Source organism: Aegilops tauschii, chromosome 4 (assembly GCF_002575655.3).
Source record: "Aegilops tauschii subsp. strangulata cultivar AL8/78 chromosome 4, Aet v6.0, whole genome shotgun sequence".
Lineage (NCBI taxonomy): Eukaryota > Viridiplantae > Streptophyta > Magnoliopsida > Poales > Poaceae > Aegilops > Aegilops tauschii.
In genome coordinates, this window is record NC_053038.3 from 367520810 (window position 1) to 367537090 (window position 16281).

The 16281-nt window shown below is 50.6% G+C and overlaps 4 protein-coding genes across 4 annotated transcripts; 1 reads left to right on the forward strand and 3 right to left on the reverse strand.

Annotated features, from left to right (window-relative positions):
• Nucleotides 1-228: 228 nt before the first annotated feature.
• LOC109743768 (E3 ubiquitin-protein ligase RDUF2) lies at nucleotides 229-1742 on the reverse strand. The gene has a single exon (XM_020302856.4). It carries the CDS (start codon nucleotides 1432-1434, stop codon nucleotides 592-594), a length of 843 nt encoding a protein of 280 aa, XP_020158445.1. The 5' UTR covers nucleotides 1435-1742; the 3' UTR covers nucleotides 229-591.
• A 2363-nt stretch (nucleotides 1743-4105) lies between these two features.
• LOC109743769 (uncharacterized) lies at nucleotides 4106-10817 on the reverse strand. Its single transcript, XM_020302857.4, has 3 exons — nucleotides 10468-10817; nucleotides 10125-10318; nucleotides 4106-4330 (listed from the first exon to the last, which is right to left on the reverse strand). Exons 1-2 carry the CDS (start codon nucleotides 10756-10758, stop codon nucleotides 10181-10183), a joined length of 429 nt encoding a protein of 142 aa, XP_020158446.1. The 5' UTR covers nucleotides 10759-10817; the 3' UTR covers nucleotides 4106-4330; nucleotides 10125-10180.
• A 148-nt stretch (nucleotides 10818-10965) lies between these two features.
• Nucleotides 10966-14201, forward strand: LOC109743763 (uncharacterized). The gene is made up of 6 exons (XM_020302851.3): nucleotides 10966-11263; nucleotides 11357-11502; nucleotides 11895-11945; nucleotides 12897-13118; nucleotides 13208-13310; nucleotides 13391-14201. Exons 1-6 carry the CDS (start codon nucleotides 11178-11180, stop codon nucleotides 13926-13928), a joined length of 1146 nt encoding a protein of 381 aa, XP_020158440.1. The 5' UTR covers nucleotides 10966-11177; the 3' UTR covers nucleotides 13929-14201.
• On the reverse strand, nucleotides 14174-15827 carry LOC109743762 (pentatricopeptide repeat-containing protein At5g59600). Its single transcript, XM_020302850.4, has one exon. The coding sequence runs from the start codon at nucleotides 15772-15774 to the stop codon at nucleotides 14371-14373; it is 1404 nt and encodes a 467-aa protein (XP_020158439.1). The 5' UTR covers nucleotides 15775-15827; the 3' UTR covers nucleotides 14174-14370.
• Nucleotides 15828-16281: the final 454 nt, after the last annotated feature.

Consider the following 16281-nt stretch of genomic DNA (forward strand, 5'->3'; position numbering starts at 1 on the left):
GTCCAGCATGTAGAAGCACATCCAAAAAAAAAAAAATCAAAACATCACTTAGCAGCCCTAGATTCAACCAACTACAAGTAAATCGACGGCGGTTGTTACAACTTATGACAGCTTATGACAGAACTAAGGATATCTTATGTTGAAACAAGAAAGAGGTTTAGCCAGAGGAATAATACAATAAAAATAGAAGTACCCAAGTATATTGAAATTTCATGTATGGGACCAACATAATGCAAAATCGAAATTTATCTTAACGAATCCAGTATATGCACAAACAATACAGAAGTGAGAACACCAATTGTTCTCTTTGCCTAGAATATTGCCAGTGACTGATTTCCCCCATAATTCACTGCTCTCCCATTCTTAAAGGCTTGGGCTTGTTCTTCCTGATTTGCTATCAAATTTCATTTCTGAGTAGTTTGCTCATGGCCAACTCTGAATTCTTAAAACGAGACAAAAGGTGGGGAATGCAAGCCCTTCATTTACATCAAACTAACCAATAACTCACCACCTGGGGTTTCCTCCTTATACTAACTCCTACTTATTCACCACTATCATCAATTGAAAGTGAGTTACCAGGAAGAACATTGCTCAGCCACTACGGGACTGCGAGGAACTCTCAGGCCGGCCGCCCCGGCCAAAGCACCCAAACAGGTTCCTAAATACACGGCGAATCCGACCTTCGCCGCCGTCCACCTGCCCTTCTCCTTCTGGCCATGTCACCCGCCTCGGCCCGACGCCGTTGCTGAAACCACCATCCAGCTCCGTGTAGACAACCGGCAGTTGCTCTCTGGGCCCGCCGGCGAACCTTCCAACGGCGAATCCGCCGCGGGGGAGTCGCCAGATGGTGAGCCCGGCATCCGCCTCCGCCTCAGGCACGGCTGCCGCCGGAAGCTCGCTGCGGCAGATGGGGCAGGAGTTGCGGAGGGAGAGCCAGGGGAGGATGCAGTCCTGGTGGTAGACGTGCTTGCACGGCATCTCCCGAGCCGCGGCGCCGGGCTCGAAGGCCTCCTGGCACACCGCGCAGTGGGCCCCGCCTCCCCCGGCGACCGTCACGGACGGCATCGACTCCACCGCGGCCTTGGACGCCGGCGGGCGCGGCGCGGCAGCCTCCAGCCTCGAGAACTGGTCGAGCAGGCGGTGGAACCCCGACCCCATGAGGAGGTGCGAGACGTCGCCGGGCAGCGGCCGCAGCCCGTCGCCGGAGCCGTCCTCGTAGTAGAGCTCGAAGCCGGAGAGCGAGCCGCCCCGCAGCACGATCACCGGGTTCATGGCCCCGCGCCGGCCGCTGCCGCCGCCGCCGCGCGGCGGCGGAGGCTGCGGGAACTGCTCGAGGAAGCCGCCGTCGCAGTCGGGGCAGACGACGGTGGCCGGGGAGACCCGCACGAAGCGGCTGCAGTGGTAGCACCAGTAGGAGACCGGGGACGACGCCATCGGGAGCAAGCGAGAGCCCCCGCAACAAATCCCCCGGACGAATCGAGCCGCGGGCCGGTCAGCAGCTCCGACGGCGGCCGCGGACGCGGATCGGACGTGCGGCCGAGCGAACCGGCCGGAGGAGCGGATCTGGGACGCCGAAATCCCCAAATCGATTTTCGAATTGGGGGTTTCGGGAGGAGACCTGGAGAGGGGAGGGGAATTGCGTGGTGGGTGAGTGGGTGGTTTCGTTTTTATGTGGAACGGGACGGGACGGCGCACTCGCTCGCGGTGGTGACGTCGCTGGTGACGGCGACGCCACGCGGGCTGCCGCGACACGCCAGTGCGTGGTGTCACGGCGTTAGTTAAGCGGCTGCGTTACGTTGACCGGTCAGCCTCGACCAAGGGAGATGCGGGATCGATGGTTCGGCGCTGCCCGCCGCCCGGATCGGCTCCGCCGCTGGAGAGGCAATTCTATTCTGTATTTTCTTTTCTTTTCTGCGGGATCCCTTCTGATTTTTCATTTTATTTTTTGCGGTTGGGGATCCCTTCTGATTATTCGAAGTGAAAAGCAGCAAGGTCCTCGAATATCCATTTATGGACGCGAACTTATCTGATCTTGGTGAACAGTAAAAATAATAGAAACACTAAAAAGACTTGAATGGAAGATGTTTGGGTGCGTGAGGTCCGTATCAATTTTCAGCGTGCTCGGACATCTGGATAGCTCTGAGCAAAAGAAGTAAAATAGATCCGATTAGTGCATGAACTAGTAAACTTTTTCACATACCCTATTTCTTAGAGCTACTCGGATGTGCAAACACGCTAAAAATTGACACAGTCATTACACACTCAAACATCTCTCGTGTAAAGAAAGAAACCTAGTTTTTTTAATTATCGGGAGCCATTTAGCCGCTCTTCAAGGCCTTTTTCTTTTCCTTCTATAAATACCGCTACACGATGACGTACTACTCCATCGTTTGTTTTTTTGGAATTGCTTGACAGGCTTGCCGCCCGGTGTATACTACTCTACCGTTGACGTGCCCACACGTTATTTTTGTCCGATCATCGAGCAATCCAGCCACATCTTCGTAGGTTTGGCAGCACAAAAGTACGTACGCACGCACTAGTGGCGCCATTCAAAGAATCACACCGAATTCAGTTTTAAGACGTGGAGAAATAAGACTTTGTCCTGTATGTAAAATTCAAGGAAGGAACGAGCACAGCACAGGCTCCCTTTATCGATTCCCCTTTCCGATGCGCTCTTCCAGTCTTTCGGTAAACTAGAATGCCCACCGTTGCTCGTCTCGTCGTATGGCCTGTGTTAGCTCTGTCGCCCGGGCCAGAGACGATTCACGGCCGGCCCCGGTGCTTTTTTTCGCGAGTGGTCACCATTACAGTAACAACTCTTCCGCTCACTTTTGTTTCACTTTCACAGGAGAAAAAAGATGACACGGCTCATCGGTTGCGGTAGATAGATGCTCCCGGCTCAGTGCTCAGGTCAAAGGCCTCCTGCTGCTGTGATAACCGCCTCAGTTTCTCAACCACTCACTGGAAAAATGGTGGCCATACTTAACCGCAGCTGCTTCTAGTGGCTGTAATCAGCATGGCACACCTAGTCCAGGTGTCAACAAAAGAGGGAGGTTTGACATGTGCTCAAGTCCATGTCAGGAAAGGGGGTGAGATCTGTACAAGTAGAACCAACAAAGAAACTTCAGATGATGTACGTCATGATCAACACAAGACACGCTACACTACTCCATGCCTGCCGTTGGAGGAGAGAGGGCTGACAAGAAGCTTCATCCCCATACCTTACGGTCATGCATAGGGCCATGATCGCTGTTGATGTACTACTACTTTATCACAAACAAAAGAAGAATTCCAATTTTCAACTCCCACTACCAGTATATGAGCCTATCCGAGGATGATGTGTAAGCTTAGAAGATTGCTCGCAATTCACCATCATATTACATCAAAATTACCTATCAAGATGCCTTGTCTAGGAGAACAAAAAAAATTGGTTCAATCCAGCATCCAACGTGCACGCATATGATATGCTCCATGATGCATCCATCATTGTACAGCTGCTTTCTTTTCCAAGGTCCCGCTGAGGCTACACATGTCCATGCACCATCCTCCACGAACATCCAGCGGACCAGCAGTATCCAGCTGCGGGGGCTTCATCGGGACCTTTTGCCCACATGGGCCCTCGGCATCGTACGGCGCATCTCAGAATGGACGGACCAAGTTTCTTCCCGATGGTCCGCGCTTCCAGAAGGGAAAGCAACTCCCAACGAACATGGATGGATGCGCTGGCTGTCGTTCTCAGGGTTCGCGCGTACGAGAGAAAGGGCGCTGCCAAACCTGCCCGAATCCAGCGTCGCCACACAAGCCACGGGACATCTGAAATAATCATCATTCAACCAACAGAAAGGCTGCTTTGATGCCTAATGCTTCGGCCTTTGATTTCAATGCAAGTATTTTGGGATTATGCAAACTTCTCAGCAAACTGTTGGTTGGGCTCCACAGCAATAAGGCAGGGTGCCTCATTTCAGGACGGAAGACCGCACGCATCAGGTTTATAGGGTCGGCGTCGGTTTTCAGGTCCCCATTTCGACTAACGAAAGTGTGTTATATATTCCTTTTTGAAATGAGGAAGAAAATGTGATCTATATCATCAAAAGCATATCATCTGATTCGTATCCAAATAAAAATGACGTGTGTAACGTGTTGACGAGTCAACTCACCGAGAGATATAATTTACCATGCATTTGCAGTACATACACTCTTACTCACGACTCACAGCCTCAATAACTGATAGGACACGGAGCTCATTTGAACCGAACTAACACGAGAAAGGAGCCGCCGCAACATCAGAATGACGCGAAACCAGCACAAAAATCACATGCCGGAGAATGATCTGCATTGATACCGAATGGAACACCGTGAGTGAATGCATAACTCAAAGTATAGCTGAATGGAATTTTGAACATCAGGAATTACTAAAGGACACAGTGGATTCTAGCCACAGATACAATACGGACGACTAAATACATGCTCCGAGTTCAAGAGGCAAACACGACGACCAGTTTGAAAGGTCAAGTAACATTATTTTTCTGTTTTTGTGGAGAACATATCCATTGCCATCACATTATGGTGCTACCAGCCTACCATGCTACTGCCCCTCCGAAAGCGATGTGAGTGGTCATTCAAAAATTTCGAGAAAAAACTTTAGATAAATCATTTATATAATCAAGTCTCCTGCATAAATTATAAAGAGAAAACTATAAATATTGGCAGAAACAAAAAGGAAAAACCATAGGTAATAGTAGCTTTATGTTTATCCTTTCACCCTTTTTACTTTTTTTTGCAGGGGACCCCTTTTTACTTTTGTATATACATCTTAAAAAAAATCTATTTTGGCTCACCGATTTCTATATCAGATTTCTATAAAATATTATATGACATGTTAGATTGATTTTATATCCATGTTATTTGAATTCTCAAAGAACAATTGTATCATTTTCCAAGAGGTGGCAGGACCTGACATGTTCTGATGATTCTACCTTCCAGTTACCAATTTGTCCGAAAGAAAAGACAGAAGCCCACATGTGTTTTTGATGCAAATTTAGCTGCTCTATTAACATCTGCCAGCTGGTATGACCACGATCCTTCCATTTCGAAGGATGCTAAGAATGTAAGCAGACTCTGGTGAATTTGTCTTTTTTGTCCGGAAATCTATATCAGATTCATCTAATGGTAGGAGCTAGGACCCTACCGGGTCTAGGACGTAGGTTATAGGGGAAGGAGGGGGCTGGGCGTGGAGCTGTTCGCGATCGCCGGCGGCGACGCAAGAGGCGGCTAGGGTTAAGTCTCCCGGCTCCCTATAGAGGAAGGAGCGGTCGCGGCGAGGGGTGCCACGGAAGCCTGAGCAGGCCGAACCTGCGCGGAAACATCCGGCCAAGGTAGCGGCCCAGCGGCCCGGGACGGTGATGCCTGCTGGATGGCCACCGCGCGGCGCTCGAACGCGCGGGCATAGTACATGGCCGTCTGGAGATCCTGGGGTCCCCGAAGCTCCACGTCCACGCGGATGTGATCCGGAAGTCCACCGACGAAGAGGTCGGCCCGCTGCTGCGCCGTCACGCCCGACGCGTGGCATGCCAGGGCCTGGAAACGGTCGGCGAAGTCTTGAACCGTGGAGGTGAAGGGAAGGCGGCCTAGCTCTGCCAAGCGGCTGCCGCGGATCGATGGCCCAAAACGAAGGAGGCAGAGCTCGCGGAAGCGCTCCCAAGGGGGCATGCTGCCCTCGTCCTGCTCGAGGGCGTAGTACCAGGTCTGTGCCGCGCCGCGGCGGTGGTAAGAGGCGAGCCAGGTACGCTCCGAGGCGAGGGTGCGCTGCCCGCGAAAGAACTGCTCGCACTGGTTGAGCCAGTTGAGGGGGTCCTCCGTGCCGTCATAGGTGGCGAAGTCCAGTTTGGCAAACCGCGGCGGTGTCTGAGTCGGAGCGCCGTGGCCGACTGGCTCGGAGGTGCGAAGCAGCGAGGATTGGGGCGCCTGGTCAGTATGGCCGCGGCCCGTGGAGTGCCCCGCCGAGCCGGAGGGATCGCCGAACTGCAGAGTGGGTGCCGGTGGGTCTCCAGCTGACGTGTAGACGGGTGGCGGCGATGATCCGGTCAGCCAGGCCGGTATTGGGGACGGCGACGGCGGGAAGCGCACTTGCTGGATCGGTACGCCTCCCTGCAAGGGTGACCCAGGCCCCGTGCTGGGCGGTGGCGGGGCCGGCAGCTGGGGCTGCGGCGGCATGGACCCGGGTGGCGTGGGGGGCGCAGCGAGGGTCGGGGCCGGCCACTGTGGCCATTGAGGCGCGGCAGCGGGCGGCGGTGGGGCCGGTAGCTGGGGCTGCGGCTGCCCGGACCCGGGAGGCGTCGGGGGCGCGGCGATTGCCGGAGCCGGCCACTGCGCCCAGTGGGGGGCGACGGCGGGCGGCGGTTGACCGGGCCAGTGGTGGTGTAGAGGCCCGATCGGCTCTGTGGTGGCCGCGTACCAGGGCAGGGCGACTGGCCCGGTCGCGACGGCGGGCGGCGGCTGATGCGGCCAGTGGTGATGTAGAGGCCCGATCGGCGCCGTGGTTGCCGAGTACCAGGGCAGGGCGGCTGGCCCGGTCGCGGCGGCCGGCGGCTGCCCGTAGGGCCCGGCCAGGTAGAGGCGTATGCCCTGGACGGTGGTGACGAGGTCGTTGAGGACCCCGGTCATCTCCGCCGGCGAGTAGATGGCGACGGGCGGCGCGGTGGAGGGCGGCGGCGTCTGGCCGATGGAGGCGACGGCGGTGGAGTCCAGCGGCGCGGTGGGGAGAGCCAGCGGCGCGGTGGTGACGGGCAGCGGCGGGTTGGGTGGTGGTGCAGACATGATCGGAACCGAGCTACCTGATACCAAATTGGTAGGAGCTAGGACCCTACCGGGTCTAGGACGTAGGTTATAGGGGAAGGAGGGGGCTGGGCGTGGAGCTGTTCGCGATCGTCGGCGGCAGGGCGGCGGCGACGCAAGAGGCGGCTAGGGTTAAGTCTCCCGGCTCCCTAAGGGAAGCCGAGCAAATAATGATTGCTTCTTACTTGATTAGATTGATACATCTCATCTCCTTATATAGAGAGGTTTACTTGACTCCTAAGAAAACGATCCTAATAACGATAAGATAATTGGGCTAAGCCCCTAATAACGATAAGATCACTTGGGCCACAACCCACTGGGCTAAGCCCCTAATATCCCGGTCATAACATCTAACAAATTATATGACATGATAGATCCATTCCATGTCAATGTTGTCGGAATTTCCAATGAATTTTTTCGAGGGGTGACAGGACCTGATATGTTCTCATGTTTCTACCTTCCTGTTATGCACAAAATAGTCACAAAGAAAAAGACAGAGGCCCACATGCGCTCGATGCAAATTTAGCTGCTCTGTTAACATCTGCCAGCTGGCATCACCTCCATCCTTCCATTTCTGAATGATCAAGAACGTAAGAAGATTGGGTGGTGAATTTGTCTTTTATGTTTGGAAATCTATGTCAGATTCAAATAACAAATATATGACATGATAGATTGATTCTATGTCAATGTTGTTGGAATTTTCAACAAAGAATTGTATAATTTTCCATAGGGTGGCAGGACCTGAAATGTTCTCTCTACCTTCCTGTTATATACCAAAATGTCACAAAGAAAAGATAGAGGCCCACATGTATTCTGTGCATTTTTTTTTCGAGAAACATGTTTTATGCAAAATTAGCTGATGTGTTAACATCAGCCAACTGGTATAGCCATCTGTGAATGATTATGAGAATGTAAGCGGATTAGGTGGTGAAAATGATGTTGTATAGAGCAGTAATCATATATTGTTGACGCTGTCCACATTCCCCTTGTCAACAAAATAATCATCTTAAGAGAAATGCATATGTGACTTTCGACGAGTGTGCATGTAAGCATTAGTCGACGTGGCATGGAAGCACCGTAACAGGAGAAAACACCAGATTAATTCTCTGAGGGTGGAACCCAAGTGTAGCAATAAAAAAGTAATTAACATGCTTATCGGCACTTGAGCAGTATTGTATAGCCATGATGCTCACTTCTAATGCACAATCCAGGGTTTAGCTTTCTTGAATTCAGAAAGATAAGCAGACTAGGCCAATTGAACAAAAAATTAGCTGTATGGCAAAATAAAAGTGTGTTGCATATAAAAATGTGTTATATGGGGTGAGCTTTGGCTAGAGCATCCATCTAATGTCATGTAAATGCCGACGGTGAAGTCTTAGGACAAGAAGCGCTAGTGCATAGCGGACGGTTAAAGCAATTAGATCGCTGCACAACATTGTTTGAGATGGTTTGCGCATACACAATGCAGGCCTCCATAAGTGCGAGTGCATAGCGGACGGTTAAAGCGTGCTTATAATGTCAAGAGAGATCGGGGTAGACCAAACTTGACATGGGAGTAGTCTGTAAAGAGATCTGAAGGACTGGAATATCACCAAAGAACTAGCCATGCACAGGGGTGCGTGGAAGTTAGTTATCCACGTGCCAGAACCATGACTTGGTTTCAAGATCTTATGGGTTTCAACTCTAGCCTACCCCAACCTGGTTGTTGTTGTTGTTGTTGTTGTTTGTTTCTTGTAAAACTAATGGACTCAGTATACCATTTTTTTCCAGTTATTTTTATCCTGTTTTGTGACCTTGATGGCCGAATTGAGGCTTTATATCTGTAAAGTCTTCAGTCTAGAAACATGTAGTTTGTCAGATATTTTCAAAAGAAAAACTTTCATATGTTTGTGTGAGATGTTTCTTCCTTTGATCCAGTATGACAATGCATCTAATGGCAAAACACGTAATAAAGCTTGTTGTGACACCATAAATATTGTTTTTTTAAATAGTTGGTTGAACTATGGCTATCTACCGTTTATTCGTGTGGGGATACACACTTTTCAGCATAGGCTACTGTAGCTTATCATATTTTTACTCCCACCTAGCACGCGAACGGAAAGCACAACACATGGTAAAATCGTTAAAAATACATTAAAAGAAAATCTGTATTTTTTTTTGACATTGTATGTGTTCATGTCTTCTGTATGGGTGCAAAATTTTATGAAGAAATGATCCGTTTTGTGCTCTGGGAGATAAAAAAGCACAAAACTGGTGCTCTAAAAATGTAAATATTGGATACTACGCACTTTAATTAGACTTTGGATATTGTGCACTATACACATTGAGTTAATAATGCTGTATGGATCTCGAGATACCAAAATCTGCATCCTACGGTTTAGAGATATGGACCAGCTGAACCATGGGTTAGCAAATCCTCTCTCCATTTTTCTGCTCTCTGGCTGAAGTACAAATTTCTGATAGTAGCATATACGGTGGTTGAATACTATTTTTTAAGGTGTGCATGAATACTTCCATATGCGAGTGTCTTGGTTCTTTTGTATCCATAGTACAAAATTCGATGTGTTGGTTCTTTTGTATTTGTCTTCTGTCTAGAGTTTTCTTGTAAAAATGATGTATGGACCAGCTGAACCATGGGTCAGCAAATCCTCTCTCCATTTTTCTGCTCTCTGGCTGAAGTACAAATTTCTGATAGTAGCATATACGGTGGTTGAATACTATTTTTTAAGGTGTGCATGAATACTTCCATATGCGAGTGTCTTGGTTCTTTTGTATCCATAGTACAAAATTCGATGTGTTGGTTCTTTTGTATTTGTCTTCTGTCTAGAGTTTTCTTGTAAAAATGATGAACTCATAGAACATTGGTACTATTAGTTTATCCTGTTTTGCTATCTTGATGGCCGGTTTGGGGCTTTATATCTGTAAAGCTGGGCGCGTCTTCCGTCTAAAAACATGTTTTTGTGAGATATTTTCAAAAGAAAAACTTCCAAATGTGAGTGTGAGATGTTTCTTTGGTCCAGTATGACAATGCATCTGATGGTAAAACATGTAATAGAGTTTTGCTGTCACACCGTAAGCATTGTACCCGCGCTAAAGTACAAAATTCTGCTTGTAGCATATACGGTGGCTGAATATGTTTTTTTGGGAGGTCTGGTCGAATAATTTTGCTAGTCATATTCTAGTGCTTGGTAGAAAATGAGACAAACTCACCAATACTAAATTTGTAATATTGGATCTAATATTACTGCCATTCCAAAGAAGCAAAGGCAGAAAAGCTAAGAATTGCTCACCGAGGTTACAGAAGAAGCAGCCATGAGTTCTCACAGCGAGGTCACTGAAGAAGCAGTCATCGTCGATTTCTTTTCTTTCCCCTGGCCTTGGCCCTCTTCTGCCTCGCCTCCTCTTTCTGTCTCTCAGCCTCCTCCCTCTCAAACTTCTCGCTCTCCCTCTTCTGCAAGAAGTCCTGCACCGCCAGATAGATCACCTGCATTTCCAGCAAAAGCAAGAACCAGAAAAGACCTTCGAAATCAGCTCCGAAATCCAAAAATAATACTGTCCATCAACGCAATTCGCTACTATTCAAGGAGGAGCGAATTGATTCGACAGACAACAAAGAACAAAGGCGTCACGCACCCCGATTGTGAGGAGGGAGAGCCCGACGAACGAGACCGTGAGCAGCACCGACACCACGGTGGCGGTGACGCTGTCGTCGTCGGCAGCCACCCTCATCATGGCCTCGGTCTGCTCCACCTCTTCGATGGCGGCGGCAGGCGGGCGCAGCCTCCTGGCGAGGCGCAAGCGCCCGGTGCCTCCCCCGGCATTCCTACCACGGCGCGGAGCAGCGACGCACCTCGAGAAGAGCGCTGGCCTGGGTATCGTGGGTGGCGCGAGAGGGAGGAGGGGGAGAGAGCACGCTGCCGCCATTATCCCGTCCCTCGCGCCAGCGGAAGGAAAGGGGATGCAAATGAACGGTCGGAACGAACGGGGAAATGGATGGGCCAATCCGGCGCGCAATGGGCCCGTACCGGGCAGCGTGGATGGGCCGAGGCCTGCCGCGTCGCCGTGCGCGCGGGCCCGCGCCGGGCGGCCGAGAGAATTCCAGAGAAATCGATCCCCATCGAGACGAAGGAAACCGATGAGGACGCCACCGCTGTGTCCGCGCGGCCGGACCTGTCTGCATTCGCCAGTTTGTTTGTGACACGCACTCGAAGAAGAGAAAGCCAACGAACGAGCGCTCACCGCACCGCACTCGACTAACCGCGACACCGCGACCCGGTGGTGGTTCCGCCTCGCTTCGCCGGCGGCGTCGTGGGATTGGGATTCGGGAGCGGGAGAGGTCCGGGATGGCCGGGGATCGGATGAGCTGGGCGAGGCTGCTCAAATGGAGCCTCTCCTACATGGACGGCGCGCGGCCTTCTCGCGACATCAGGTGGGGCGAAGGGAAATGGAGGCTTGTTATCTCTTCTGCTGTTTTCATTTGGGTTGCGGCTGAGGCAAGCTTGTGGTGTGCTGTGTTGTGCAGTGAGGAGGAGCGGAGGTGGCTGGCGGAGGCGGTGGAGCGGCACATGGCGGAGGACGTGGTGGGCCGCCTGAGGGAGATCGCGCTGCTGATGAGAACCCCGCTCTCCGTCCTGGAGGCGCAGGGCATCACGCCCGAGGACATCGAAGGTACGGATCAGTTGCCCACAGTTACCGGTTGGCATGCAAATGGCGATCATGGTGGTCGATTGGTAGTATTACCGTGGATTTGAGAGTTTTGATGATTGAGTAAGGATGTAGATGTCTGGAATCTTGGTAGCAATTTGCCCGCCCTTGAAAAGATTGGAATATGGATGGTTCTGAATAATTTAGGTGAAACATAATGCGGCAGTTAGGAATGTTCCCAGCCTTCTGAATATTCGTAATTCACCCAAGCTTTTCAGGTCAACGGGAATAAAACCCTTTGTCTCGTCCTTCCAGATGTTATGCATTGTTTTGAGGATTGTCATTTATTATAGGCCTGAGTATTTTGTTTGCTCAACTCACAGTTGGTACTGATTAATTACTTGTGATCATTGCAGATTTGCTCGCGGAGCTGCAAGTACATGTCGAGTCTATCGACATAGCAAATGGTATGTCTGATCATTGTTATATGAGCACTGCTATGCAGACGACGAATTCACACACGACCCACACATGACATGTAACCTACACCATTGGATTGCCTCCTTTTTTAATCTGTGTGGCTTCGAAATGATGTTGTGTGCAAATCGTGCATGAAAGATTGCGTGCACAACAATTTCATTGTTATATTTTTGTATTCCTTGCTACTCCTGGATTACCATGGTCCAACTATGGTGTATGGGTTGTGTTAGCATGGTAGGCATAATCCATATCATTTTGACGTCCTTTCGGGATACTTAAGCAGTCCGCAGATATCTCAGTCAAGCAATGTCCTTGCACAACATTTTACTATTCGAAACCATTGAAGCCCCAAATGTCGACTGAATTTCTGGTTTCTGCAACTCTTCATTAGAACTCCACTCCTATGGGTTAGTAATCGATGAAAGCACTAAAGTTCTGCAGATGTATTGTTATTATTATTATTGCATTTCTGTGACGTGGACTCGGATTTATTACCTTGAGTTAAACCTACAGTTCCATCTGTAGGAAACAAAGGTAGCACTTGGAAGACATACTTTACTGGTGTCAAACTGAAAACATTCACGCTACTGGATGATTCAAAGGCATATGTAGTTTCTCTTGAGGTGGCTAACAAATGGATGGAGACAACTGTAGTGGTTTTTGCCAATAAAACACTGCTCTTCAGGTGAATTCTCAGCTTCCCCTTCCACTATGCTAGTATTACAACTTCCAAGGGGAGCTGATCTGTTAGGGTCCAAAAGATTGTTGCGTGCCCAGAATTGTTTGACGAATGAATAGATCGATAACAAACTTGAAATGCAGAAACAAGGGTCATGCAATCACCAAAGCACTGTGAATATATTGTCTGTGTGAGCTTTTCAGTTATGATCACAGGTCGTTGTGTATTGATTTCCCCATTTGTTCCTCTGGTATGCTAGATCTGCATTCTGTTGGTGGCTTGGTTCCAGTTATTAGGTACCTCAGAAATACTAATGCACGCATTCGAGCCAAAGCAGCTGATGTGGTAACAACGGTTGTTCAAAACAATCCGACTAGCCAGCAGCTGGTCATGGAAGCTAGTGGTTTTGAGCCACTTGTATCCAATTTTACATCAGATCCTGATCTCACTGCACGCATAAAGGCTCTTGGTGCACTATCCTGTAAGTACTTTCCTCTTTCTGTTTAGATGCTGTAACTAGTATGTGTTTGTTAGGTTTCCGGTTTGACAATTCCCTTTCATCATGTTCAGCCTTGATTCGGAACAACAAACCAGGAGTTGCTGCATTTCGTCTAGCCAATGGATACGCAGGACTGAGAGACGCTTTAAATTCAGAGAGCGCAAGGTTTCAGAGGTAACATAATTGACTTAGCTTGAGTATATTCGCCAAATGTCTCGCTAGCATGCTTGTGGCTGACGTGTCTTCTCTGACAGGAAAGCACTAAGCCTGACTCATTATCTACTCAGTGAAAGCCATTCCGATTGCTCGGTATTTGCACAGCTTGGGTTTCCTCGTCTTATGATGCGTTTGGTATCCAGTGATGACTCTGGTGTTCGAGAAGCGGCATTAGGAGGCCTGCTTGAGCTTGCAAAGGACACAACACTGGGAAATAGGAGCTTACTAGCAGACCAGGACAGGCTACGACGGCTTCTCTGGGGGCGTATACAGAGCATAAGGATGATGGCTCCTGAAGATCTTGATGCTGCACGAGAGGAAAGGCAACTCGTTGACTCATTGTGGATTGCATGTTACCATGAGCCATCCACACTCAACCGGGAAGGACTTGTCGTTCTGCCTGGAGAGGAATCTTTTGAACAACCTCCTGATGTGGCTGGTAGATTCTTCGAGCCACTGCGCCGAGCTCCATTGCAGAGGGCAGCTCCTAGTCCTGATGAGAGATCAGATCCAGGAAATGGAACTCTGGGAGGAATTATGCTGCTTCTAGGTCCAGCACCAGGTAACTCGGAGTAATTTATCATCCTGAACTGGGCACCTACGCGTGAAGAGGAGAGACTAGGAGTTTGATGTCCTTTATGTATAGCTAGAAATATCAGGGCTAGTTCTATCAAGTGTGTAATTCGAGTCAATAATCCGAGTCTGAAGTGGTATGTTGTTGTTGAGTGTTGTGTATAATTTGCAGTCTGCAATAATATCACCCTATGCTCGAGTATGTGTATGTAATTGTAATGTGTTGTCTAAATATTGACAGTCGTATGTTCTATATGAACCATAATTACCAATAAATCTTGCAGAAGTCATTATGTAGGTTTTGTGGAAAGGAGGTGACGGGGCAAATGAACTAACCAGAGCTCGACAGTGCACATGCTGCTGCTATTCTTCCCACGCCACGATCACACAATTGTGCTACTGCTCGACAGTGCACATGATGTTAGCCTGCTTATCGTCACCATAGCTAGGACGTCTCTAGCCAGCTGCAACCGTCAAGCCTCTTCAGCCGCCGTCTCTTCACCAACCTTTTGATCTTGAAAACGTCGTTCTGCTTGCCGGCATCTGCCAGCGCTCCCGAGAGCAGCACGTAGCTCGCGGCGTTTTCTGGCTCGACGGTGCGCACGCGGGACGCCGCCAGCTCCGCGAGCTTGACGTTCCCGTGGCTCCGGCAGGCACCGAGCAGCGCCCCCCACACGAAGCAGTCGGGCTCCATGGGCATCGCCCTGATGAAATCGTGAGCCTCGACGAGCCTCCCGGCTCGGCCCAGCAAATGCACCATGCAGGCGTAGTGCTCCAGCCTCGGCACGATGCCGTGCTCCTCCCGCATGCGCTGGTACAATGCCTTCCCGGTCTCGACCATGCCACCGTAGCCGCAAGCTGTCAGAACGGCGGTGAACGTCAGGTGGTCCGGCGTCGCTTCTTCGCCCAGCATCCGGTCGAAGAGGCTGACTGCTTCCCGGCAATGGCCGGAATTCGCCAGCCCGAAGATCATGGAATTCCATGTCACCGTGCTCCTTGCTGACATTTTGTCGAACAAGCGGCATGCTTCCTGCACAAGCCCGGACTTCGCGTACATGTCGACGAGTGCGCTGCTCACCGTGAGCTCCTGTTCGACACCGGTCACGACAGCGTAGCCGTGGACCTCCTTGCCATGCTTTGTGTCACCGACTCCGGCGAATGCTGGCAAGATGCTACTAATCGTGGCCGAGCTTGGCAGGACACGGGCGTCACCGGCTACCATTTCCCGGAACAGCGTGCGCGCTCTGTCGTACTGGAAGTTCAGCACCGAGCCAGAGACGAGCGATGTCCATGTCACCACATCTGGCCCGAACCCGTCCTCTTGCATGGCGCCGACCAGATCGCTGGCCATTCTGCCATCGCCGGCCATGGCAAAGCCCGACACGGCAGCATTCCAGGTGACCAAATCGGGGCTCAGGCCGACGCCCCGCATCTTGACAGCCAGCGCCAGCGCGTGCTCTGGAAGCCCGTGACGCGCGTAGCCCGCGAGCAGCGCATTCCAGACGACGAGGTCCCACGCCGGCATTTCGTCGAACACCTTGCGGGCGCCTGCGATCAGGCCGCACTTGGCGTACATGTCGAGCAGCGCGGTCGCGACGACTTTGTCCGAGGCGAGGGCGGGGCGCGTGAGCACGAGCGCGTGGATGAGGCGGCCGGAGGTAGCGTCGGCGAGGTGCGCGCAGGCGCGGAGAGCGGTGGGCACGGAAGCAGGGTAGGGGTCCACCGTGCCGCCGATGCTGGCCTGGAGGCTCAGGCCGGTGAAAAAGAGGTGGAGCGCGTGGCCGTGGCGACCTTGCCGGGAAGAGCTCGTGAGCTGCTTCATCCATGAGCTAGTTTCGGCTCCGCGCATTTGCTGCCGACTCGAAGTACACACGCGTACTTCCAGACCGTAGTATACCTTTGGGAGATGGTAACGTTAATTAGGTGCTCTTGGGTGCTCCCACCCCCTATATGAAAATTAATCATAAGAAATACCAAAAAAATCTGAATTTTGAGAATACCAAACCTGGGTCCCCGATCTACTCCCATGTGAAATTTTGTGAATAAATACAAAAAAACATATCCGTGGCAAAGAAAATACTGTCCGAACAAAAATCCATCCAAACAGTGTTTTTTATACATAGGAAATTTTTGTCTTTTTTGCCACGAATACGTTTTCTGGTATTTGTTCACGAAATTTCACACGGGGATAGATCGGGAACCCAGGTTTGATATCCCAAAATTCCAGATTTTTTTTTAAAATTCTCGGTATTTTTTTTGAACGAAATGTTCGTATGGGGGTGCGGAGCACATGAGAGCTTCAAATCCTCGTCCATCTCAACCAGCAGCTTTATTTTCGCTAAAAGGCGATCTCACC